Genomic DNA, 27,002 nt, shown 5'->3' with positions numbered 1-27,002 from the left:
GCTCAACTCTATCACTTTAAAGGTGGTAATGAGTCTCAGAAATTTTATTTTCTTTGCCCAAGTTCACAAAACTAGTTAGTGACAGAGCCGCTGTTCCTAGACTGCAGAAATGCTGACTACTGGCCCAGAGCTCTTCCTAATACCTTATCAGGCCCCTCCCAAGGATAGGAAGTACATCCAAAAGAAAGAAGCAATAAGGAAACTAATAACAAAAGAATGGATTATTATTAATAACAATAGCTCTCATTTGCATAGCGTTTTATTATTTCCAAAGTGCTTTCCTCAGTTTTAATTCTGTGACACAAGTAATTTAAATATCAGTATCCCTATTGTACAGATGAGGGGGCCATAAAAGACTTTTAAGAGAGAAAATGTCATAAAAGGTAGGAGCTAGAGCTTAAGGTATCTTGACCACTCTAGGAGTACTTGTTTTTTAATAGATTGCATCCCAATAGTACATTTTTCTCTAGAGAGCTAAGGGGCTTTGACTTTATAATTTATTTCCTATGTGATCTGAAGCTTGAAGTAATTGTTTTATCATAGGCAAAAGAATATAAAAATAATTAGCAGCATGGTTACTTCTATGGAAAATAAAATTTATGTCTGTTCAAATGTCAAAAGCAGGATATATAAAAGAAAGTCTGATTTTAAAAGGACTTTTTCAAAGTTTTCCGTTATTGAGAGACAGAGAGGGAGACAGAGAGAGAGAGAGACAGAGAGAGAGAGAGAGAGAGAGAGAGAGAGAGAGAGAGAGAGAGAGAGAACAGAGAGAGAGAGAGAGAGACAGAGAGACAGAGACAGAGAGAGACAGAGACAGAGAGAGACAGAGAGACAGAGAGAGAGAGACAGAGAGACAGAGAGAGAGAGAGAGAGAGAGACAGAGAGACAGAGAGACAGAGACAGAGAGGGAGAGAGAGAGAAAGAAAGAAATTGAGAAATAAACTGAGCTGTCAGTGCTCACTCAGAGTCAGACTCCACTCATTCTGGATTCATTTAAAGTCAGTTTGTAAGTGTCTCACTCCTGTAATGAAAGGGTTTTGCTGTGTTTTTCAATGAGACATTTAAAATCCCACTCATAACTTTTCAGAAATCCCACTCATTTAAATTTGCTACATCTTCAGAGCCCTGTTTTTAAGCCCATCATTATTCTGCCTCCTTTTTAAGGATGGTAGCTGGTGTTGACATTCATCTCAATGCATACTTTCCCACTCTTCCAAACTCCCACCCTTAAGAATTCCTCCAAACATTTTTCCCCTCAGTGTGTTAATACAAAATCACCAGCAAAGAACTGAAATAGTAATTATGTTAACTACTGTACTCATCAATGTCAAAATCTAACATAGCTTTAAAGATTCATTACCCTTGCATATTGTCATCACAGTTGGATCTCTGAGCAGAGTATTTTAATATAAGGCTAGTTAAAATGCATATTTCTGCTGCATACCTGGATTAAGTTAGCAGGCCAGTGATTTCATGCTTCTAGCTCATCTTTGAAATAAAAATAGTGCTGTTCACAATAAAAGAACTGCCTGTTTCTGTACTTCCCACTGAAAGCACACTGACAGCTCATGACAATAATGCTAATACAACCACAATATCATGGGAACTGATCAGTGAAAGCAGAAACTGTAATGTACACAAGACTCGTATCAATAACATTTTGTAGCACCTGGTAGCTTTTTAGGCATATGCTAGAATGGTCACATGACGGATCCACTGCTTTGATCCTAGAGTTTTCAGGATATTTAACAGCTTGAGTTTAAAATCTTGACCCTGGTCAGAGTGGATCCCAGAAGGAAAGCCATGAAATTTCAAATATGGTGGTTTTGAGATCTTTTTTGAGTTGGATATTTCCTAGACCAGCACAATTTGCAACTAATCTATGCCTTATTATCCCATTCAATTCTCATCCATTTCTTTCCATAAATTCATCCAAAGAAAATCTCTCCAGTACACTGGAGACCTTCCTATAATTCTCTTAATAATCTTGAAAAACTGGTATAATATTCAGTCAGCCTATCTGTTATGTGGGAAACCTGCCTATTTAATTTGTGTTCATCCTTCATTGTCATAGAAGACCATGTCGTCAGAGAAATGATGACACGACTTGACTTGACTTTGTTTTGAGTGAGGGAGGGCTGTGCAGGTCACTAGCCTCACATCCCCTCCAGAGCCATCTGAATCCAGTGAGCAGATATTCATCAGGATTACTGGAGATGACCCAGGATGCACTGGGAGACCTTGGGCCCTTAAGACCAAGGTCTTTGCAGGTACTCACTTAGGGTGAGGCAATGCCCATTCATTAAATAGCTCTGTTTAAGAGGTAGCCAGGGCAAGGCCTCTTTAATGAGGCCACGAAAAAGAAACATATCAGCCAGGGAGGGCAACAGCAACAGTGAGTAATGATAATGAATGTAAACGTAGGAGGGTCCAGAAAAGCTGTTAGGCAGGGGCCCAGTAGAGTCCCAGGTTCAGAGTGCAGTAGGTTTTAGGGGGAAGGGAAAGGAAGGGAAGGGAAGGAAGAGGAGGGGAGGGAAGGGGAGGGAAAGTAGGCAGTAAAAACCCAACTGGGCATCTTTTGACCATTCAAATTTACCTTCCTTTGGAGAGGAGAATGAAGGGGAGAGGGAGGCACACAAGAGAAGAGGAGCTAGTTATCCAGCTAGCTGGATCCCCATTCTGCCAGCTACATCTGCATAATCCTTTCACCCACTTACTGGAGGAATGAAATGAAAATCTTCGAAGTGCTAGAGTCTTTCCTTCCCTTAAACCAACTCAAACCCTTTTTTCGCAGAGAAAGTCCTTATATTATGAAGTTTCTTAATGTTAGCAGTAATCACCTTGCAATCAAATTTTGTTTTATTTATTTTTTTGTAATTTTAAAATCTCTTGAAGAGCTACTACTTTGCAAATAGTTTCTGATACAGTTCTCCTTGTGGGAGGATATTTTTTCAGCTTCAGGATTACAGAAACAGAGTATCAGAGGGAGCTCAGAATTTCTAAGAGGCCCTGCAAATACTGCAAATAAAAGGCTTCCCAGCATTTGGTTTCTTCAAACAGTGCCTGTTTAATATCATTAAAGCCACAGACACAGTATAATCTACCTATTTACGGGAGGTGTTTGTGGGGGAGGGGAGGACATAAAACTTGTCCTCAACTCTAGCCAGAATGACAGGTTTCAGGAAAGTTGGCTCCAGTGGATGATGCTGGATCAAGCCGTGTTCCATTGTCAAAAGGGCTGTCTATCCTCAATTCAGAAATTGATTGATCCTTTTAAAGAGGCAGACAATTCAGTAGTCATCAGACTTGTCATAGAGTTTTCAATGTAGAAAGTAAGATGTGATCTCCAACCTTTAGCATATGCTGAGGAGCAGTCAGAGATTCAACCTGAAAGGAAGATATTTGTAAATGATGGGACAAGACAGGAAGCAGTGGGGGTGGGCAGGATTGAGTGGCTGTCTAACTCCCTTCCAACCCACTTTCCTGCATCTCCTTTCCTTCATCCTTCTTTCTCCTCTTTCTGGGACCTGGCAGCAATGCTTCTCTACTGGGAAAACAAAAATACATCACCACCACACCCTCATCTCCTTCCTTTCCTTCTCTGATCACTTTTTCTTGGTTTGGGACTGAGAAAATTACATGAATAGGTGACAAGATGGCTAACTCTATCCTATCTACAGAAAAAGTTTCTCTGCCTGAAATCGTTAGGTTTATATTCTGGTGTATATGTATGTTTGTATCAGCTTAGAGATTTCCATAAATCACCATAAGCTTTCTAGTCCTCATTCCTCATTAAATCTCTCAGTCTTTTTCCCTATCCCCAATTGTCTTTGCAGCATTGGGGGAAGTATTTCCCTTTTTACCTCAGGTTTTTCTTTTATGCCCTCTAAGTTCCATTTTCCTTGGACTTTTTCATCATTTGTGCTTTACTGGAAATTTGTTTTGTCCCCCCACCTTTCTCATAATTCTTACTCAGACTAACATTGTTCTAGGTGTACATGCTGAGAAAATAGCATGATATGGCCATATTATGCAAAAATCTGGGCACATTGGAAAGGTAACATGCTATATTAGAAAGAGCATTGTGTTAGCAGTTTTGAAACTGGAATTCTGGCCCTCCTGAGTGAGTTGCCATGGGCAAACCACATAAGCTCTTGAGGTTTCAGTTTTCTTTATTGGAAGTTGAGGTAGATATATGACATCTCTAAGTTCCCTTTCAGTCCTGCTATCCAATGGTTTTGATCCTGTCACTGCATGATCTTATGATTTTACTTCCCCTCCACCCCAAAGTTCTATACCATTTTCAGTCTGATAATATTTTTAATCCTAGATATTCAAATATAACTTTAGCCATAAGTCACATGTACTAAAGAATCTGTGTGCCTGGACATATTTTATGTTCATCCATATTTTTATATTCACTAGAAACTTTTGGAGATCCTGGCCATGGATTTAATTATCATCTCTATCCTTATGATTCTTAGATCTGTTTAGCCAGCTGTAACCTCTCTCTTGATTTCATCTCACATTTCTAACATTTTATCAAACATCTCAAACTGGATGTCCTGTAGGCATCTTAAATTCAACATGACTCAAACTAAACTCATTATTTTACTTCCAAACCCTCCTCATTTTATAATTTCCTATTACTGTCAGTATCACCATCATCCCATTCACCGAGGCACACAACTTAGATAAGATGACTCCTCATTCTCTCTCACTATCCTTATTCAATTTGTTCCCATGACCCATTGATTCAACTTCTGACATTTTCATCACCTTGGTGCAGGCTTTCAACATCTCATTGCCTGACTATTGCAATAGTTGGCTGGTTGCTCTCCCTGCCTCAAGTCTCTGTCCACTCCAGTATAACCTCCATTTAGCTGCCAAAGTGATCTGTCTTAAGGACAGGTCTGATTATGTTGACACCTCCTCATCCCCATTTTTCTTTTCTCCATTCAAAAACTCCATTGAATATCTACTATCTCTAGGATCAAATATAAAATCCTTTGTTTACCTTGTAAAGCCCTTCATAACCTGATCACATTCTATTTTTCGATCCTCTTATGCATTACCCTCCCTCCCTCATAGATTATGTAATCTATAATTCAGTGACACTGTTCTGCTGTGCACAATACTCCCTTCATTTTCACTGTCTGTGTCCTATACCTTCCTCATCCCTGCCTCCTAGCTTGCTTGGCTTCCTTCAAGTATTAAAGTCTCACCTTGTGCAAGTAGCATTTCTCAGTCCTTAATCTTAGTATCTTTCCCATCTCCAGTCTATCCTGCACATATCTTGCTTATACATAGGTTGCAGGCTGTCTCCCCTTTAGATTATGAGCTCTTTGAGAGCCGGAACTATTTGTTTCTTTGACCTTTCTTCATATCCTCAGCCCTTATCACAGTGTTTAGCATATAGTAAGCATTTTTTAAAAGGTTTTTTGACCCACTATTAACTTACTAAGGTATAAACAAAAAGAATGTGCTACTTTTGTCACTCAATTGCAATTCTTCAACTGTATTCCACTCCAAATATAAAATTATTCTAGGTAATAATTTAACTCTATATGATGAAATAATTCTGAAAGTACTTAAAAAAGAGTTTCTAAAAATACTCAGGCTAAAAATAAGATCATTTAAAGGCATATATTATTTTATAAAATACTAATTGGCAGGTGAATATAGCTGTACAGTAAAAATTCTCACCTTTCTAATTTATCATGCTGGTGACAGAGATTACTTTATATTATTTTCTTTGAAATGAGGAACTATTGCTTTCTGCATCCAGAGAAAGAACTGACAAATTGAAGTATGCGTAGAAGAACATACATGCATATGTATATGTGTGTATGTGTATATGCATATATACATATATGTATATGTGTGTGTACACACACATATATGTATATATGCACTATTTGTGTCTAATGATAGTCATCTGTAGGGGAGGGTACGGGAAGGAAGGAAAAAAAGAAATTTGCATGAAAATTTTGCTGTATATTTGAAAGGGATATCAATTGCGCACAGGAGATTTGCAGTTTTATGTGCAATCATCTATTTTTATTGTGCTATGTTATGAAAATGCTTGTTTTATATCAAAAATTAAAAAAAATAAAAAAGAATGAGAAACGATGAAGAAAATGGCATTAGGCAGGAGCAGACAAGAGCCTGACCCAAGACTCCTTTGTTATAATTTTATTTGACACAAAGGAAATACAAAACTTAAAAAAAAAAAAAATTGACCAAATTTTGCACAGAAGAATTAATAAAAATCCTAAATCACAGAGATTGGTCCCTCCTCAACTCTTGTGGCACTCAGTATCTATAGTACAGTATTCATTTGGTACAGAAAATATTCTGCTTTGTATTGTTGCTCCATAGCTCCAGTGACTGCCAAGTTTGTCTTTGGAGACAGAAGGTGAGAGATCATTCCCTCCACCAGCTGAAGCCTTTGGAATACAGGTATTACTAGCACAGTCTGGTCCTACCTTTTCCCCCTTCTACCAGATGGTTCCTGATCCCCATTCACTGACCTCATTTCTACCACTGCAGAGAACCTTTTCTATGCATGCATTGGGAAAGGAGAAGAAAAAAAAAGAATGAAGAAACATGAACCAATAGCCCAGTCTTCTCCCAAAAAACCAAAATGGTGGCTTGATTCATTTTAGCCTAGGGCAAATGAAAAAAAGCCAATTTCATTTTTACTTCTGCCTCTGAGAAAGTATAACAAAGTTACTAATAAATCAGAACTATAAGATTCTTTCTGGATTTAACTGAGACTCCAGTCAGTCTGGCACTTTCGAACCCAGGCTTGAACATTAATGCTTGCTATATCTCTGTATATCAGTAACAAACCCCGTTTTTCTCTACTGCAGGAACTTTGCCCTTCCTCCATCATAAATAAGAATACAGAAATTATGATTCATCTCTTACATCAAATGGACTCACTTTGACATGAATGTAAAAAGTACATAGCTTCAAAGAACAAAAACTCTGCAATTAAACATTTGTTCTAGCGAATGGAAAAGGAGAAGGAAAGAAAGGGGTACAGTTCTTTACTGGCTTCCTGAATTCTTAACCTAGGGGCATTTCACCAAAGATCAGATAATCTCATGCTCTGATCACATTTGTTTCACTGGCCTCAGTGGAGGACAGTGTCAGTATCCTCATTGGAGTTTTGGGTTGCTCACCACTGCGTGTTCTTTATGCTCAGAGTCTCTCTTGCAGAGTCTCATTATACATACTTCTTTATCATTATACATACTTCTTTTGCCAAGATTTTCAGTTCTAAAATCCTCACCTTGTCTCCAAATAACACTCCTAGGAGAGTTCCGAAATCTCTTCAAGGGAGCAAAGAGAGCGAGAGTATTTCCCTAAAATTATATCTTCCAGAAACCCATGTAACCAGGCTCCAAACACTTTCCTTTAATTATAGAGGTTCATTTCAAACCTTGCCACACTTACTGTCTTTTAAGTTGTTCATCCCGTCTTTCCAACTACAGTATAGACTCTTTGAAGGCAGAGGCCATATCATATAATTCTCCGTATTTCTGATACTTCTTTGTGCAGTGTAGGTATTAAATCCACATAGTAGGGATTCAATGCTTAATGATATTAAAAGGTAAAGACTTTTGTGTCAGCAGTTGTGAAAACAGAATCTTTAATGTATCAAAATACCAAAATGCAAAGAAAGGTATTGCAGTAATGCAGTAAATACTGTCTTTCTTTGGGCAAAAAATCCACTCTAAATTAGAATTATTTTGCCAGAATTTTTTGTAACAAATGGCTTTAAGACTTAGTTAAAATTTGGAAACAAGCAATTTTTGGAATCCTCTCTGAACCTCATTCATTATTCAAGAAGAAAAATCCTTTTACTATGGCCAAGTGGGGGATTTACATCTTATTTTGCTGATCAAAGAGTTATAGTTCTTTCATTTACTTCTCCATTTGCTAGAAATTTAGGATATAGAAATCAAAATATAAGTAAGTATAGTGTAACATTTTTACTTCACAAATGGGCTCTGCTTCCTAGGGAGCACACATGTACTATTGTTTATTTTACATGAAAAGCATGAGACTCCAGACAACTATTTGGTCAACTTCATATGTGTTTATATTTTGTTTGCTAAAAAATAAAAAGTTACATCACAAAATACTCTCCAGAAGTTCTCAATAGCAATGATATGGCAACTTTTAGTAGAATTTCTTCAATCCCAGAATCAGAACTTTTCAAATGACAATAGTCCTAATGAGATGGCTATATTTTATTTTACTTGATCAGTAAGCACCATTTATAGGCCAGGGTAACAAGTTGATGCATCTACCTAAGTGCCCAATCTTTCACACTCCCTCCCCTCAATACACACACACACACACACACACACACACACACACACACACACTCACACACACACACAATCAGAGCAATAATAACAACAAAAATAAATAATAAAAACCATTTGCATGCAGCCAAAATGAAAGACTACGTCTTGTCTATTGCCTACATGAGGCAGCAGACCTAGAGCTTGATGTGATATGTTTGTGTCTATGCTATTTCATATTTACAAACTTAAAAAATGTATATCATATGAAAACACTTTGCAAACTTTAAAATATTATATGAATGTCAGCTATTTTTATAAAGTTCATTATCCTTCTGCTGTTAACAGTTTGAAAACAACGGGTAAAATTTGAAATTCTATGAGTTACACCTCAGAAAAGGAGAGTTTATAAATAGAACTTCTAGTTTCTCTTGAAAGAATGAAAAAAAATCCACAACCTAAGCTTTTCATTCTTGCATAAAAGCAATATTCCATTCAAATCACTTTAACAAGGACTTATTGACTGTCTTCTATGGTATAACAGGCTTAACCAGTGGAGAAAGAGGGGTCTTGTGTTGCTCTGCATCAATGTCTCATCAGCTTACTAAAGGCCCTGACAGATTCCAGTCACAAAAACCTGCAGACCTCTTGAGGCCTGACAAGGGGCCTTTCATAGTACAGTCAGAGTACATAAAAGATGGTTGTGACTCTCTAAGGATCACTGAAGAAAATTAAACAAAGCCAAAGCTCAAAATTAACAGTGACCTATTTTAATTCGAAAGCAAGGTCTCATCTCACTAAGTTTTATAAAGCACTTTTAAGATATATTTTCTCAAGGTTTTTTAATAGCTCAGTCTTGTCTTCTTTCGTGAAACAAACGTAATCAATTACTGCTTCTTTGCCCTCTATAAAAGTCATTAGTGTCCCTACACTTGTCTATTTTACTTTGTTCATGTTTCATATTTCTTTTTCCATCTCATTCTCCTTTCTAGGACTGATGGATCCTACAGATTCATCAGTATGAATGGATGGATCTACAGGATGGATCTTCTAGAACACTTTGGAAAACACTGGTTGGGGAACAGAAACACAGGGCATCATGGTATTACATATACGATCAAGTTATACATATCATGGCCAGGGACCATACTTCCAAAAGGCCCTGCATCACTTTCTTGTGCTCTATTATGATCCTAGAACCACTTGTTAAAGAATCAGAAGGTCTGCATTCAAATCCCAGGTTTGATGTTACTTGTGTGATTTTGGACAATTCTTTGAGTAGGAACTCTAATCATGCAAGTAAACTGGGGCAGGTTATAGAACTGAAGAAATCACGGGATTTTAGATCTGGTAGGGACTTTAGAAATCATATTGTTACATTTCACAGTTAAATATAGTATGGTCCACAGATGTCATGACCTGTCCCATGTCACATATCAGATTTTAGGACACATATGGCACCAAAGCTTTTTTTTTTATCCTCATTTGAGGAGGAACCCTGAGATTTGAAAGAGCATTTGTTATAGCCCTTAAGTTCATGGGAATATGGTTTAAAGTCTAGTCAGTGACCTGAATATTATCTGGAATTCAATAAATAAGCATGAACCATAAAAGTGTATGCTTTTTAATTAGGGAAATTTTAATTAATGGGGAACTTTTATGCTGAAACGAATGACTTTCCATACTTTAGTGGGGCAAAAACAGATGAACAGATCACAGGACTTTGAGTCAAGAAGACTTGAGTTCAAATACTGACTCAGATGTTTATTAGTTGGTAAACCTAGCAAGTCCCTTCTCACCTTGCAGCCTGTTTCCTCATCTGTGAAATGAAAATGATAATAATAGCACATATCTCAGAGACTTGTGAGGATCACATGATATAATATTTGTATAGTTCTTTGCAAAACCAAGCAATACAGAAATTCTATTATTATTATTCAGTGGACCCAGAAAATGGTCACTAAGATTCCTTTCACCATCATAAATGAGCATTTGTTAAGCACTTGAGCACAGCTCATTCATGTCCTCCTGTTTCTTCCTGAGTGACTCTTGTTCAGGTCTCAGTAAATTGTTCCTACACATTACCCCCAAAACACTTGGGGCCTGCTTCTGGTTCTGTTAATAGCTCTGGGACGTCTCATACTGTCCATTTGTTATCTCTTCCTCCTGCTATATAACTGACCTACCTACTCTCTTCCATAGTCTTGTATGTTCTGGATGATTTTTTAATGCTAATTGTCACACAGAGGTTATTATTGATAATATTCTGTAGCCCATTTCTATCCAGGCACAGAACATAGTGTTACATTTGAGTTATTAAATGTTTCTGTAGAAGAATGCTGTCACTTGAAATGTCTTTTTTCTTTTGTTCCCTAAATTTATTAATTTATTTGTTTTCAGTTTTCAACAATCACTTCCATAAGTTCTAAATTTTCTCCCCTTTCTCCCCAACATGGCACACAATCTTATGTGGGCTCTACACACATAGGAAATGCCTTTTTTCATATCAAAACTATGGGGTTGTATAGTATTACTGTATAATGGAGTTCATGTTTCCAAAAAAGAAATGAATACCATGAGATCAGTCCAGTGGGGGAAAAAACCCAAACAAATAAAGCAACAATTTCAATACTAAGGCTGGGCTTGATGGCTCCCAATGCCACAATATATTTTAAAGTAACTTTGATTGAAGGAAATAAAAGCTAATGGCACCAACATTAATGTGAATGTTCACAGAAAGTTGTTGCCTTAAATAGAACCATGGGGCTAATTTCTTTTATAGACTGGGTTCTCAGAGATCAATAAAAGGCTTCTTGTGAAAATCAAATGAGCAGCAGATTCCCACCGTGCCTAAAGTTCAACGTGCCAAGTACAGAGCTCATTTGTAAATATACTAGACATCTTGACCATTTGCCAATTTCTCCATTGCCAGTGGTAGCACTAAGATTCTAGCTATCTAGAAAAAGAAGTTTATTTAAGATAATCTTCAGTTCTTAATTCTTTAATTCCACTCAATCTGTCGCCATGTTCTATCAGATCCTCTCACTGTCTCTCCTCTCCCCTGGGAGTCCCTTTCCTCTTGAATCTCACAAGTCACAGGAAACATCCAAGGATAAACACTATTAGGAGAACTTCTTTATTAGATCCAACCACCTGCCTTCAATTATCTTTGTAGGACATGAGAATGATCATAGTTCCCAATCAATTCTATCCATTCAATAAGCACTTTGCCTTTTATTCCACTCATCTAACAAAAATTAACTGAGCATTACTTGTGTGCACAATAATACCTGTTAGATGCTTTAGAGGTAAGGTGTGGGAGAGCTTATAATTTTGCCAACACATGCACAAATGAAACAACTAGGAAGCAATGATAAAAATATAAATAGGACAGGGTTATAACTTAGGCTATTGTTATAATGACCATTATTATTTACAGTAGGGATTCCTATTCAGGTACAAGTTGGATTACATGATCTGAAGTGAATTTTCCTATCATGAAGATATTTGATTCTACAATTCTAACTTATTTGCTGTTCATATTTCACTCAGATTATTCCTGGTGGAGGGAGAATAGAGTGGAGAGGGAATATAGCAGTCCTAGACCATTGCCAGGCTAGAATGTGCTTGCCACTCTGCTCTGTCAATCAAGGAGAGGAGAGCAGAGGAGAGGAGAGGAGAGGAGAGGAGAGGAGAGGAGAGGAGAAGAGATATTTTATGCAGTGCTCACCTCCAGCCTTGACATACAAAAAAATCTGTTTATAGTTACTCACTCCAACAAGTTCCATGCCTTCCTGCCAACTCTCCCTCTCCCCACATTTTCTATAAAGCAGTAATTATCTTAGTTACATATTCATTTATACTTTCCCCTAAATATTCAGTTATACAGAATACATACTGCAGTAGGTGCTGTGGGAATTACAAAGCTAGCAAAACATATGTTCAGTTCTCTGGAGTCCATTATGTTGTAAAGAAGGAATTTATCATGTCAGTTTCTCAGCACTCAATTACGCATACTGTCAGAGGAGACTATTAGTATAATATAATACTACTATTATTTTCCTGCTATTCTCTTTTCTGTCACCATTTAGATAACACTACTTACCTAGGGCAGCATAGCATAATGAAAAAGAGAAAAAGGCACCTGACTTGTATTCAGGACAAATTTACATTCAGTTGCAGGTATGGCCGTTTCTAAGTAAGTTGGGCAATGCTCAAGGAAGCATTACATTACATTACACTACAAAGAAACATAATTTCTTTGAGCCTCAATTTTATCTTATGTAAAGTGGGGATAACACCAGTAACATCTTCCTCCCATAGTGGTTGATCAAATGGGCTAATGGGGATAATGTACTGGGTAAACTTTAAAGCCCTTTTAAAGTAACTGATCCAAGGTTATTCTGGTCACTTTATGATTTCCCTCCCTCCCACCACTATCTAGGTCACTTTTCCCTCCATGAACTTCATGCCAATAAATAATCAGGAGCCCTGCGCTGGGAAAATCTATTGGTCAAAAGAGACTAGTGCTTCTCCTTAGGAAACACAATGTTAGGGTGGACAAGCGTTGCATTTGGATAGAAGGAACAAGATACAGATCTAGAATTAGATGGGAACAGGGAAGCTAGTTCATCTAAATCCTTCATTTTACAGATGAGGAAACCAAACCCAGGGAGGTTACCAGGAAGCAGAACTCAGTCTTACTTACTTTGTATCCCACCCACTGAATCTGGCAAAGCTGGATACATTGTAAGGATTCAATGAATACTTGTTGATTGATTTATCTTAAGCATTTGACTGATCTAGAGTTCACATCTCCTTTCCAGGCTATATTCCAGACTTCCTTTGCCAGGCTCCATCTCTTCAGTCAGGAACATTACTTTGGCCTTGGAATTCACATACCCTGGGCAATTCTTCCCAGAACCTCCAGGCTTTCCTCTGGACTTTCTGTACCACAAGCTCCTGTTATCTTTTGCTTTAGAATGTAAACTCCCTGAGGGCAGGGATTATCTCCCTTTCTATTTCCATTTGTTTTCCCACAGTTTTGGGGAGGTGATAAATGCTTCATACATTCTAATGGTTGGACTACACTTGATTGGACAAGGGGCCAAGTGTTCCACTTTGTAATTCCACCGGTGATGGGTGTAGGTTGTACATAACAATAACCATACATAACACAGACTCACTGGACTGCTCATCCTTTATATTGAGAATGACCACATCAGCACAATTCCAATGAGTATACCAACAGAGGCATAAAACATAAGGAGTAATGTTACCTGCTGCCGCTTTTCAAATTCCAATTTGATTCTGGACTTAATGCAATTACAAGTATCCTGATAGGTCTGCTGTAGAGCCAGTTCCATGAGATGCTTGTGGTAGGCTCCTGCCAGGTTTCCACAGATGAAAATGATAACATTTGCTAGTATCTAAAAGAATGAAAAGAAAGTCATTATATTTAATCAATTGACAAATTTCATCAATCAACAAATCTTGAATCTCTTGTGTGCAAGTCACCATTATAGGTCATTATCATCTATAACAAGCAGTCATTAAACACCTACTATGTGCCAATCTCCATGCTAATTGCTGGGGATACAAAAAAAGGCAAAAACACTTTCCCTGTCCTGGAGAAACCCATGGTTTCATGGAGATGGGGGAGGGAGAATATAAAATGTTAAAAGGAAAAAAGACTATGTATCTAAGATATAGCCTAAATAATAAAAATGGATGGTAATCCTAGAAGAATGGATTAGTCAGGAGTGGAGGTGCCATTTGTAGAAGGTGGCATTTGAACTGAATGTGGAAAGAAGTTAGAGGCACCAGCAGGTAAAAGTGAGGAAGGAAAGCATTTTGGCCCTGAGGAAGAGCCAGTCAGAAGGCATGGCATAGGGAGATATATTTTGTCATATACCAAGGACAGCAAGGAAAGTGTAGATGAGTTGCAGGGTATGTGGGCCATCATAAAGTGTCAGAAGAAGAAAGGACAAACATATATTAAGTGACTCCTAGGTGCCAAGTACTTTATAATGTCTTCACAATGATTCTGGAGGTAGGTAATATTATTTTCCCCATTTTGCAGATGAAGAGACTGAGGCAGACAGAGGTTAATGGCTTGCCCAGAGCTAGCAAGTATCTGAGGCTAGGTTTGAACTCAGGCCTTTCTGCCTTCAGGGCCAGCACCCTAGCTACTGCACCACCAAGCTATACAGAACACTGGGAAGGTAGGAAGGTTTGAATGGCTAAATACGTCACAATCCAGCACTAACAACAATCACCAAGAGATAAGCACTGTATTTTTATTTACTCCTTGGTTTACTCATTGCCTGGTGACTGCTATATTCATCAGAAGTGGCTAGCATCTTCAGACAACATTTGTTGAGGGACCCTTTCACTGGTGTTCCTTTGTTTACTAAGATAATTATTTTGACATCCTTTTGAACTACTAAGATTTCCTAGAAAACTTCAATAGAACGCTATCTAGCAGTTAAAAAATAGTTAGACTGAAAACAGAAGTGTCAGCACAATTGAAGGGATTAATGCTCACTATTAGATAACAAGCAAAGTAATGTAATGGAGAATCCTGGGCAAGGAATAAGACTCTATTTCTACCTCTTTCATTAAATGGTCATTTGGTCTTTGACAAATTACCTTTCTGTACCTCAGTTTTCTCATTTGTAAAATGAGGGCACTTGATTTGGTGATCTCCAAGGTGTCTTTCAAGTGCAAAATTTTAAAACTGAGTTTAAGCCAAGAACCAATTCAGGGGCTTTGGCTGTGAAAATCATCAATGAGAGGCAGTCGTCTATGTAAGTGGGTAAGTAGCTCATAAAATACATGACAGAATCAGTCCAAAAAATATATCAATAGGCTAGATAGAAAAGGTGCCATAATATTTAGGAAAGAGCAGTGAATTTAAAGTCAGACTATTTGGATTTGACTCCAGTCTCTGCTAACTAATACCCAAGTAAACAGACCTTGGGTATATCCCTTAACCTCTCTGGGCTTCCATTTCCCCATCAACAAATAGAGCTTCTACTAGATGACCTTTATAAGGTTCTATACGACTCTGAAAATCCTTTGATCATAAATCAGCCCCTTTTCTGCAGTTGGAGTCAAAATAGTAAGTCCCAGTGAACTCCCTAACCACCTATTTTTTTAAGAGATTTGTATCTCCCTAAGGAGGAATTCAGTTTCAGCTCTCTGATGTACAGAGCTAATTAGATGCTGGCATCCTTTGCTGCTGGAAAGTGACAGCCCTTAGTACTAATAACACTGTGAGCTTTGTTAGTGTGGAACCCTTTGTAGAACAGTAGCATAAGGTAGTAAGGGGATGAAAGGAGTGAATACCCAAACAAGAGGCAGCCTTTGTCTCACACCCACCTCCCTGTTCTAACTACAAAATACTAAACTTCACTGCTATTACATGTTTCTATGACAAAACAACAATGCTAGTTCTCCAGGAAGGAGATGAATTTTTGCCTTCTCCACCCCCCGCCCACATGAAAGCATAGAGCTTCAAAAAGAATGGAAACACTTTAAAGAGTAAATTCCTCCAAAATCAGAATTTAGGATAAAAGTGTCCCATCAGTAAAACCTAGCTGGTGCTTATCCTGCTGGTATATGGTAAGGATATAGTCAGGGCTACTACAATGCCCTATATAAGTAGGAAGTGTCATTATACATGACAGAGATATAAAATGTCATATGATTAAAAATAAAATAAAAGTAAGGGCAAGGAAGAATTTACTTTTTGGAACTATCAACGGGGAACAGTTCATGATCACATGAGAGACAGAGGATATCACAGAAAATAAAATGGATACTTTTGATTGCCTAGATATTTTGTATGAACAAAATAAATGAAATTAAAATTAAAAAGGAAACAGGAATTAAGAAAAAAAAACTTTACAGCTAGTTTCTCTGATAAAGGTCTTGCTTCCTGTATAGTTAAGGATTAAAATTTATAAGCATAAGAGGCATTTCCAATTACTCAGTGGTCAAAGGATATGAACACATAGCTCTCAAAAGACAAAATTCAAGCTATCAACAAACATTAAAGATGCTCCTAATCAATAATATAGAGAGACATACAAATTAAGGTATGAACCAAGGTTCTACTTCATACCCATCAGACTGAAAAAGTTGATACAAAAACGGGAAATGACAAATATTGGAAGGACTATGAGATCACAGGTATATTAATAGCCTATTGATAGACTAAAGATTAGTCTAACCAATCTCAAAAGTCATTTGGAACTATACCCCCAAAGTCACTAAACTGGGCATACACACCCTTACCCCCACTGATATAACTACTATGATATATGAATGTCATGGAATACTATTATTCCATGAAATATGGAAAAAGGGAGAGTTTCAGAAAAATCTGGGAAGACTCACATGAATTGATACAAAATGAAATGAGCAGAATCAGAGAACATTTTACTTACTAACAATAATGTTGTAAAGACAAACTTGGAAAGCCTTAAGAACTCTGATCAAAGCAATGTCCAGCCATGATTTTAGAATTCTCATGCAGCATGCCTCCTTCCTCCTGATGTGGTGTAGAATGAAATTTATTGTTTGGACATGGTCAATGTGGCAATTTTTTGCATCATTCTGCATGTTGGTGTCAAGCTTTGCTTTCTTTTCTTTTTCTTTTCTTTTTTTGTTTCCAATGTGTGAGGGGACCATGTGAGGGAAATAAAATTTTTTCTTAGTTGAAAATAAAATGAAAAAAAAAGAATGAATTACCATCAAGTAATTGGGAGACTACATTTCTTTTCTGTCACTTCTCAATACAACTATGACTGATATGAGTTGAACAAGATTTGAATGAGGGTGTTTACATAGTAGAGAACAACATACTTCTATCTCAGATTATAAAATGACACAGTTGCCTCCAAGTAGACATACCTTGAGGCTCAGTCACTGTTGTTGTGCTGTCCTTTGCACCCACCTTATCCTCAAACCTCCCCTTTCTGGGAGTCTGACTATACTTGTGGCTCAAATATATTTGGTGCCACTACTATACCCCTATAACTATTTTTGTCTCAGGGGTCATAATTTGTGGGCATGGTGGTGCTTTCAAGTTAAAAAAAAATGTGCGTTTGCAGATATATGTATATGTACACATATACACATATATACACAGAGACATATATGCACACATATCTATCTAAATTATGTATGTGTGCATACATACGTATATATATATTACAAACACCTATGTCTTTATATAGTAATTAATCAGCATTTATGAAGGACTTAATTTGTGCTATGCACTGTGTTAGGTTCTGGGAATATGGAGACAAAAATTAAGCAGTCTATGCACTAAAGTGCCTCACATTTTATTAAAGGAAAAATATAGAAAGGTAAAATTGTTGACATTCTTCATTTCAAGGAAAGACATTTTAGGTAAAGTCAGTCAAATCTTTAGTATTATGGAAAAAACGTTGGCTCTGGGGTGAGAAGAATTGGGTTCATATGCTGTCTTTGACATGCACTATACACACATACATATGATCTTGGTAAGTTATCTCTCTTGGGCTTTAGTTTTCTCACATTTCTCACAATAAGGGATCTGAAGTAGATGGCCTCTGAGGTCTTTTCCAGCTCTGCATTTATGACCTAATCCGAGCATCTTAGAGGAATTCTAGTTTCAATGTTTTGATTTTTTTTAAGTATTTATGCAGGTTTGAAACTTTCTTAGTATTTCCTTGTCTTGTTGAAGCATTTTTAAGGTTAAGAGAACTGACACTTATATAACCGTGCAAGTTTATAATAGCAATTAATTTTTTAATCATTTCCCATTCCAAAGAGTGTATTAAAGTAATGATAGAGTTATAAATCTGAAAGCAGGAAATGACCATGGAATTTTAAAACTAATTTCCTCATGCCCAGTAGAATTTATGATCCATGAGAACAGAGGAAGGTCTCTCTCTCTCTCTCTCTCTCTCTTCATGTATTTTTGGTCTCCATTGCCTAGTGCAGTGACTTGTACATCACGGTTGCTTTAAAGTATTTGAGTTGAATATTTCAAAGTGATTTTTTTTATTTTCTGGTTCAATAACAACCTAAATAAGTGGCAGCAAATATTTATTAAACACCCACCAAATAAAGGATCTGTACCAGGCACTGGAGAAGAAACAAAGTTTAGGTAAAAGGCAAGGTTTCTGCTGCTCATGTTGAGGAGTCAAAGTACAAGGAAACTTCCCAACAATTCTCAGAGAACAGACAACATTCATTCATCTAGTTTTTTCTTGATTACCATTTCATCAGTCCTTCAGGTATGCTTGGTATGGATTTATTCAATCGGAATCAGATTGCAAACTCCCATGTCTCTCGGGAATCTGTCATAATTTACCAGGCCAATAGTCATGGATCCTGAGCAAAAGGTCTTGAGAGCCAGTGTTTTGTTTTTTTATTTTAAAAACTATTCAATTTTTAATTTATAGAAGACAAAAAGCACTTTTCTGACATAATATAACTAAAAAAGGATTGAACATGAAACTGTAAGCCTATTATGTTCAACTTGCTATTCTTTTTAAATATATAATATATTTATCATGTAAATTTCTTTTTTTCCCTTTTTTCTTCCCCTCCACCCTAGAGATGGCTACCATTAGACACAAATATGTACATATATGTAAAATCATTCTATACATACTTCTATTTATCAGCTATTTAGCTGAATGCAGATAGCACCTTCCTTCATATGTCCTTTGTAATTAATTTAGGTATTTATAATAACCAAAATGGCTTATTTGCTCAAAGTTGTTCTTAAAACAAGATTGCTGTTACCATATACAATATTCTCTTGATTCAGTTCATTTTGTTCTTCTTTATTTCATGCAAGTTGATCCATGTTTTTTTAATGGCATTAAGCTCATTGTTTCTTAGAGCACATCAGTATTCCATCACAGTCATATATACCACAGCTTGTTCAACCATCCCAGTTTACTCATCAATAATATGGGGATAATGAATACCTGTAATGCTTCTCTGTCAGGATTGTTGTGAGAATCAAATAAGATGCTTTATTTATAATGCTTTGCAATCTTTAAAGCTCTATAGTAATGGCAGCTGCCACTAAAGAGTTTGTTTCCCTGTTTTTCAGTTATGTTTGCTGCTTTGTGACCCCATTTGGGGTTTTCTTGGCAAAAAAACTGGAGTGGTTTGCCATTTTCTTCTTCAGTTCATTTTACAGATGAGGAAACTGAGGCAAACAGGGTTAAATGACTTGTCCAGGGTCACACAGCTAAGAAGATTCTTTCCTGACCCTGTTTGGCACTCTATTCACTATGGTGCCACCTAGCTGCCCTACTACTTCTATATATTTCAGAATTATAAAGTAAGGCATACATTGTGGGACTCTAGGTCCATAGATTAAGACAGGACCTGTAGGGTTACTCATTGTGTTTCTAGAGGAGTCAATATAACCCTCTTATCCTTCCCAGTCTGGGAAGGACCTAGGAGGTCATTCTAAAGGCATTCTAGATTTAGGGATAGAATTTAGTTCTAATACTCTCCAAATACTTTCAAAGCAAATTAGGACCAATTCTGTTTAACTAATCTTGGGGATCACCAGGATTAAGCTAGAGGCTTACTTTTCCCACCACCCTGACCAGCCCTCTGTGGGAAATAGCCAACAGTTTGTTGGGGAGACTGTTATTACGGACCTGGGGACCTTAAAAGAATTTGAGAAATGTTGAAATGTTGTATGACCTTAAAGATTTTTCACCACTACTTTGAGCATAATCATTGTACAGTTGCAACTGACATGATGGAGTAAGTCTAGAGTTAAAACAAATTCAATGATTTGCATATTTTTGCTTTTTTATTGCCAAGTCTATACCCATGCTTCCCACCCTTTCATGATATCTGCCCTCATTCCATTCGATTTCTGGGGACATGGGAGATTGGATTTTGTGAAGATAATACACACATACACGTGTGCTTTAAGTTAGATTCATTCTGTCCCCTTGCATACAGCCATGATTATCTAAAAGAAAGAAAATAGTGTTTTGCCCTAATTACATGCTATAGTGCATTGCATAAAGCAGACATTTAATAAACAAAAAATGATACTTTAACATCTGAGTCCTTACAATACAAGACTTCGGTCATAAGTTTTAAAAGTAAAATAAAGCATGCTTTAAATATGCAGAGATGTTAATGGTAACGTTAGAGGTGACATGGAAAGAAAAACCTGACATAGCTTTAAGAAATCTAATGATGAATATTGATCAAGGGTGTAACATTGCATGAACAGCAATTGCAGCTTAAATAAAATAAGAGTCTTGCTTAAGGCAAGAAAATTAACAGGTAGAAATTTTCTGAACTGATCTGACAAACACAGCTCCAGGGAATCACTATCCCAGCAGCAATTTCACTAGAGGCTTTTGCAGACACACCATAAACTTCTACTCCCATGAATTAAATTTGATTTCTTGCCCAGTCTTCTTGCTTTCTTGTCTTTATCATATTAAATACTGATGGGAGACACAGTAGCTTAGCTGATACCATTTAATGAGGAATCAGTATAGGTCAAAATTAGCTCCTGAGTTGATGATCTGTGAAAATTACAGGTGGGTAAAAGAAGGTGGCACTGGAACAATGGAGTCAGATTGTTTTGGGTGACAAGTTTGGGGTTAGTAGCATGAAACTTAGAATTGTAATATGAGAGGCACTTGGCATCCTACAAGGAAAACCAATAGAAATAATGATGATAATGATTCATCTGTAGATTGCATCTATTACTCCCACAAGACTTCTTTTAATACGTTACACATTAGTTTGGATCCAGCTGTTTTTGAGTTAAGGTATCAAAGAAATCAGGTGCAAAATAGAACTCGGTATCTGTTATATATACAAAGACATTCTGCCAGGGGATATTTGAAAAGATTTCTTGTTCCTTCCTAAGATAACAGTAGAACTGATGTTTATATAAAGATTATATTCTATATTTGATCTACATAGTACACCTATAAAGGTATTACAGGCTGTCAGATGTAAGAGGGAATAGATTTATTCTGCTTGATCACAAAAGACAGAATGAGAAGCATCAGTGGAAGTTTCTAAGAGGAAACATTGAGTCCTAATGTAAGAAAAAGTTCTTAACAATTAAGACCATCCAGAAATGGTATGAGATGCTTTGAGAAGCAGTGAACATTGTAGGGATGCTTATCTGGTATGTTTGCAGTGATGCTTCTTTGTAGGGTATGTGCTGGACTAGATGGAATGCTTACTTTGGGAATTATAGGCAGCACAATCTTCCCCATAAATTGAGGAAGCTAATAGACTTTTTCAAGGTTCTGAAGCTAGAAAGAGGAATTGTTTACGTTTAAATCCAAGCCTTCTGATTATAAAGTCATTCTCTTTGCTCAAGAAACCAGTTACCTTTCATTCAGCAGCTAAAAGCCATGTAGACAGAGGGGAAGATGTTGGATTTCAAATATCCCGACAATAAAATTTCCTCCAAAATTAAAGTCCATAAGAACACAACTGATCTTAAAAAAATTAAAGGGCTAAATTAACCTTGCAGAGATCCAGACCTGTAATTCTTACTTTGGAGAAAGCAGTTGGGTCTAATTAATCATGACTCCTCTCAAAAACAAACAAAAAAATAGAGTAGGAGAAAAGATATTATCTCCCTACTTAGCATATTGTCATTTCATCAGTAGTCACAGAAGGAAAGATAAGGAAGGGAAAACTATTAACACTTAAGTTAGTAAAGATGGTTCAGGTATAGGGAAACAAACTTAAGAGAAAAGCAACTAAACTATTAAAGTACAGTAAAAGTATACCCGTCTACTAACAGTGTGATTGCATACCTAAATGAATAAACACAGCACTGTGCATCATTTACACATATTTCCTCATGTGATTTTCACAGTAATCCTATGATAAAACACATTCTATGGTTGAGGAAACTGAAGCAAGCAGAGGTTAAATAACTTGTCTGGGATCCCCCAGCTAGTAAATGTTTGAATTCAAGTCTTTTGACTCCAGGCCTAGATCTCTATCCACTATGCCACCCATGCCTGGGCATACACATGAAAAGGAAAGATAGTCCCCTGCTTTTATTAAAGAGGTCATCTGAACAGGGGAGAGTACAGGCTCCTGTACCTAGCAGCCTGCAGGCTGCAGCTGCTCTGCATTCCCTGTACAATGATTTCTGATGATCCGACAATGTTTTACGAGGCATTTGTTCTGACAGGCACTATGCCAGGTGCCAAGGAACAGTCTCTTTCCTTAAGGAAAGCTCCTTAAGAAACTTTTATTCTATCAAGGAATATACAAGTAGGCATATAATTAAATGTGAAATGTATACTAAATAAATACAGGGTAATGTTTATTTTTTAGAGGGGGAAGCAAAGACATCTGGAAAGGTCAAGAAAAATGAATAAGATGGTACAACTAGATCTCTGTTTTTCAAAGGAATACTGTTGCAGAAGTCTTAATGCTTAAAAATTTGCCTCAAAGGAAGGGGCTAGGTGGCACAATGGATTAAGTGCTAGACTGGGCAAGTCATTTCAATTCTCCTAGCCTCAGTTTTTCCATTTGTAAAATGGCATAAGAATAGTACCTCTCTCCGGGGGTTGTTGTGAAGATAAACTCAGATAATTTTTTCAAAGCACTTTGCAAATCTTAAAGTACTCTTCATATGCTTTTTAATTATTATTGGTTTTTTTTTTTTTTTGTTGTTGTTGTTGTTTGGTTGTTATGCTATGTGGAAGACAGCAAACATTACTTTTACAATGTAATAACCTAATGATCATCTTTTGGGGATGTGAATGGATAAACCAGAAAGTGATGAAATGTAACCCACTGTCTGCCAGAAAAAAAAATAAAATGTAGGGAGTGGGTTTGTTCTGGACTAGAAGTTTTATGCTCAGGGAGTCATGTTACTAAACAATGGATTATTGTTATTAGAATAGCAATGGGTTATTAATATCAGATTGAGGAGTGACTTTGTTTATTTTGTAATATCACATAACATTATAAAAGATCAGAAGCTAATACCCTGAGTTTGGACTTGTGGATTCACCACTGTTAGTAGTGGAATCAAAAGTCCTATAACTTCCCTGAACTATTAGCTTACTGCATTACAGCATCCTTTTTGTGAGAGCAGGACCTGATTCACCTTTGTCTTAGTGTCCTCAGCACCAAGCACAATACCTGGCACATAAATTAATAAACCCTTGCTAGCCTGATGCCTATCTCCTAATCTTCTGATAATGCATTTTACAATACAAACAAGATACAGTAGAATCTCATTAATTTTGGCTGTCCTAATTCAGAATTTGTAATGATGAAGATCTAGACTAGGATGAAATGTATCCTTCTGTTCTAAAGGGGTTTTCAATAGAAGTAGAATTTCAAATATAATATTTAAACGATGAATTTCCACTGATTTTAAAAACCTTCAAGGATTTAAGAAACAAATAATTGTTAAGTGCTTAGTAAATGCTTTATCTGTCTGTTACTATGTAATTAAATATTCCACTGAAGCAAGTCTCTTAAGGACCGTTAGTTGATAATCGTTTGTTTAAATGATTTGAGAGATTATAATGAACTTTTTTTTACAAAAGGCTGTATTTTGGGGTTTCCCCCCTGAAAAAGAAGGCCAACCTAACAAAATGTAATCAGAGAATTTACTGCTCCATTTCACATTCCTTATCTCCCACTTTTCTTGCAGAAAATAGAAAATATATTGTTTTCAAGTCTTCTGTGGGATCAAGATTGGTTATTGCAATACAGCATATTTTAAAATGGAGCTATAAAATCTTATTTAAAACCATTAATAATGCAGACATGCCTGGTATATAGTGAACAATTAAATGTTTTTTGACTAATTGTCTTTAATTAAGAGAAGCTGCAGTCCTCTGATTAGCCTGGATTTTTGACATTTAATGTACCTAAAAACACCAGAATATAAAATAGTTTTCTTTCTGGAATCATTTCCCAGATATAACTAAGACTACCACCAGTAGCTTGTACATCTTGCAATACAGAAGTAGCAATGTTATAACTTCTTATGGTAAACATCTAAAATAAATATTTCCATAACTTTAGAACAGTTTCCTAAACATTCAGATAAAACTCCACTCACTCTCAGTAGTTACATGAGATTTTAAATCCTCAGAAATACATAAATTGCAAATAAATTGAAATTTATTTATAGCCTTTGACAAGCTATTTCTATTTCTAGACTTGTCTTTGACAAGTCTATTTCTAGACTGTTTTACCAAATATGCAATTAAACAAAAAATAAAAAATAGAGAAGACACGGTAGCTAAAGATGCATGAAAGTAAGAATGCTGAAGATAATGAAACAAGTGGCAGATTTCAAACAGCAAAGCAGCAGTGGCTGATAATACAAAAACTGAAATTGAAATATAGAAATTCATAAATTGTTCATGTGACCAAATATAGGAATAACTGAGATAATGAAATTCACTAAAAATAATACGGTGTAATTACATTTTGAAAAATTTTGGAAAGCAATGCATCTGTCACTAAAGAAAGAAAGAAAAGGCTGTCTGTTTCATGGTCAGTAATCTGACTTTTAAGGTACTCCTTCCATGATGTCCAACTTACCTTTTGAAACTTTTATCACTTTTTTTTTCCTTCAAGGATTCCATATTTCAGTCAATTAGACAATCAAATATTAACTGAACTGGCATGTCATCTCTCCTTCCATATCTGTATTAACAATCAATATGTTGTTCCTATCAAGAGTCCACATGTTTCAGAATCATTATATCATCCTTCAGGTCTCAACTTAGGTGTCACTTTCTCTCTGAAGGCCTTCTCTGATTCAATTAGCTTTCTCCTAAATTCTCCCAGTGAGCTTAATCTGGGACTCTCTTTTGCCCACAACATACTGTACCACAATCTGTGAGTAATCTGAATTGCCTGAATGGGGACAGAGCTGGCCAGTTCCAGTTGAGCAATTTAGCTCATCCCTCTCCTCTTTTCACCTTTCCTCTACTCTCCCCACCCCTCCCCTCTCTGCCTGCCTGATAGTGTTCTGCCCAAAGGAAGGCAAATTTTGATGGCCAGAAGCTACCCAGTTAACTTGGGGTTTACTGGCTAGGTTTCTTTCTTAAAGACCAAGCCTTAAACCCAATTTACTCTGGATCTCATTGATTGGACAAAAATAGGTCCCTGCCCAAGTATCACTTAATGTTTATTTTTTGGGTCCTCCTGACTCAGAGTGAATATAAAATATTTCTCTTTTGGCCAGAAACCCTGAGGGTCTTCCCCTACCAGTTTTATTCATATAAAGAAGTCATCCCTTGATTCACTTCTTAAAGAGGCATATTCATTCACTGAATGGGCTTTGCCTCACTCAAAGTGTGAACCAGAAAAGACCTTAGCTTAAAATGACCAAGGTCTCCCAGTGCATTCTGGGCCATCTCCAGTTTTCCTGATAGATATCTGGCCACTGGACTTAGATGGCTCTGGAGAATAAAGTGAGGCTCCTGATTTTGCACACTTGTCCCTCACTCAAATCAAAGTCAACTACAAGTCATGTCATCATATTCCTGATATCATAGTCCTCTTCAAGAACGAAGGACAAACCATACACAACCTTGACTCCTACTTAATCTGTGCAACTGGTCTAGCTCCTGAGTAAAGCATAAACTCCTCTTGGACATGGACTAGGATCTGTTTTCCCCTATGTTCCTCTCCCCTGAGATAAAACATATATTAGAGGCTTACTCAATACTTTTAGAATTACAATGAAATGGTTGCACATTACCTTTCTTCCTCACTACAAGTACTTTCTAACAAACAGTTTGCGATTCTAATCAACAGCAAAATACATGGAAACTTAATTAAGACCTACAGAAAATAGGAAAAATTACAGAAATATTTAAAAAAACTCTAAGTTCTAATTATCCTATGAAAAATACTGACTGAATATGAGTGCCTAGTTTTTCCTCCTTTGTGATTAAAAAGACATAAGAAAAGAAAAAACCTTCTGCAGGAGTCTAAATGACTTATCTCATAGGAATCTGAATTCATGTGGTTTATGCCATCATTGTCAATACCTCACTACTACATACTTTTCTCAGAAATGCCGACATATTTTTTTTTAAATCTGCTTTCAGCATCTGACAAGAAAATTGACTTACTGGTTAATCTCAATTACAGAAAATAACATTGGATTTGCCCTGATCACTCAGCATCACACATTTTTTTTTTCACAAACTGTCAGTGATTGGAACCAGCCAAGTTCATTCAATGGGTACAGTGATAGGAAGAGATGAGGCTTGCTAAACAGAGTATTGATTTTAATGGGACAGATTCATCAGTGAGTCATCAGAAAATCTGCTGCCAAGAGGAAAACCAGCATCCTTTAAGATTCAGAGGTGTTGCTCACTTACTGAAATGCAAGGCATCTCTATAATGACTTAGCAAGGAGACATTTTTATTTAGTATCTTTCTGGATCCCGGGTGTATCAGCCATAGCTTTTTCATCATCATGAATATTATATAAGGAAAGTTTTTGAGTGCATGAAAAAAGGGTGCTAATCATCCTGGCTACTCTTTCTACCATAATTTTACATTTTTATTCAAAAAAAGACATCTCTGTTCATATACTTTTCTGCAGAAATTAGCGAAATAAATTTGGGGTTACTATGGAATCCCTTTTCTCCCTTG

General features: G+C 36.7%; 1 protein-coding gene across 1 annotated transcript in view; it reads right to left on the bottom strand.

Annotated features, from left to right (window-relative positions):
- Positions 1-27,002, bottom strand: part of ADCY2 (adenylate cyclase 2) — a 523,876-nt gene that overhangs the window by 233,781 nt on the left and 263,093 nt on the right. Inside the window, exon 4 of the mRNA XM_072605397.1 lies at positions 13,601-13,750. Within this exon, the coding sequence (XP_072461498.1) occupies positions 13,601-13,750 (150 nt within the window). The remainder of the gene's footprint in view (positions 1-13,600; positions 13,751-27,002) is intronic.

This window comes from Notamacropus eugenii, chromosome 4, assembly GCF_028372415.1.
Source record: "Notamacropus eugenii isolate mMacEug1 chromosome 4, mMacEug1.pri_v2, whole genome shotgun sequence".
NCBI lineage: Eukaryota > Metazoa > Chordata > Mammalia > Diprotodontia > Macropodidae > Notamacropus > Notamacropus eugenii.
This window is presented reverse-complemented; position numbering and strand designations above follow the sequence as displayed.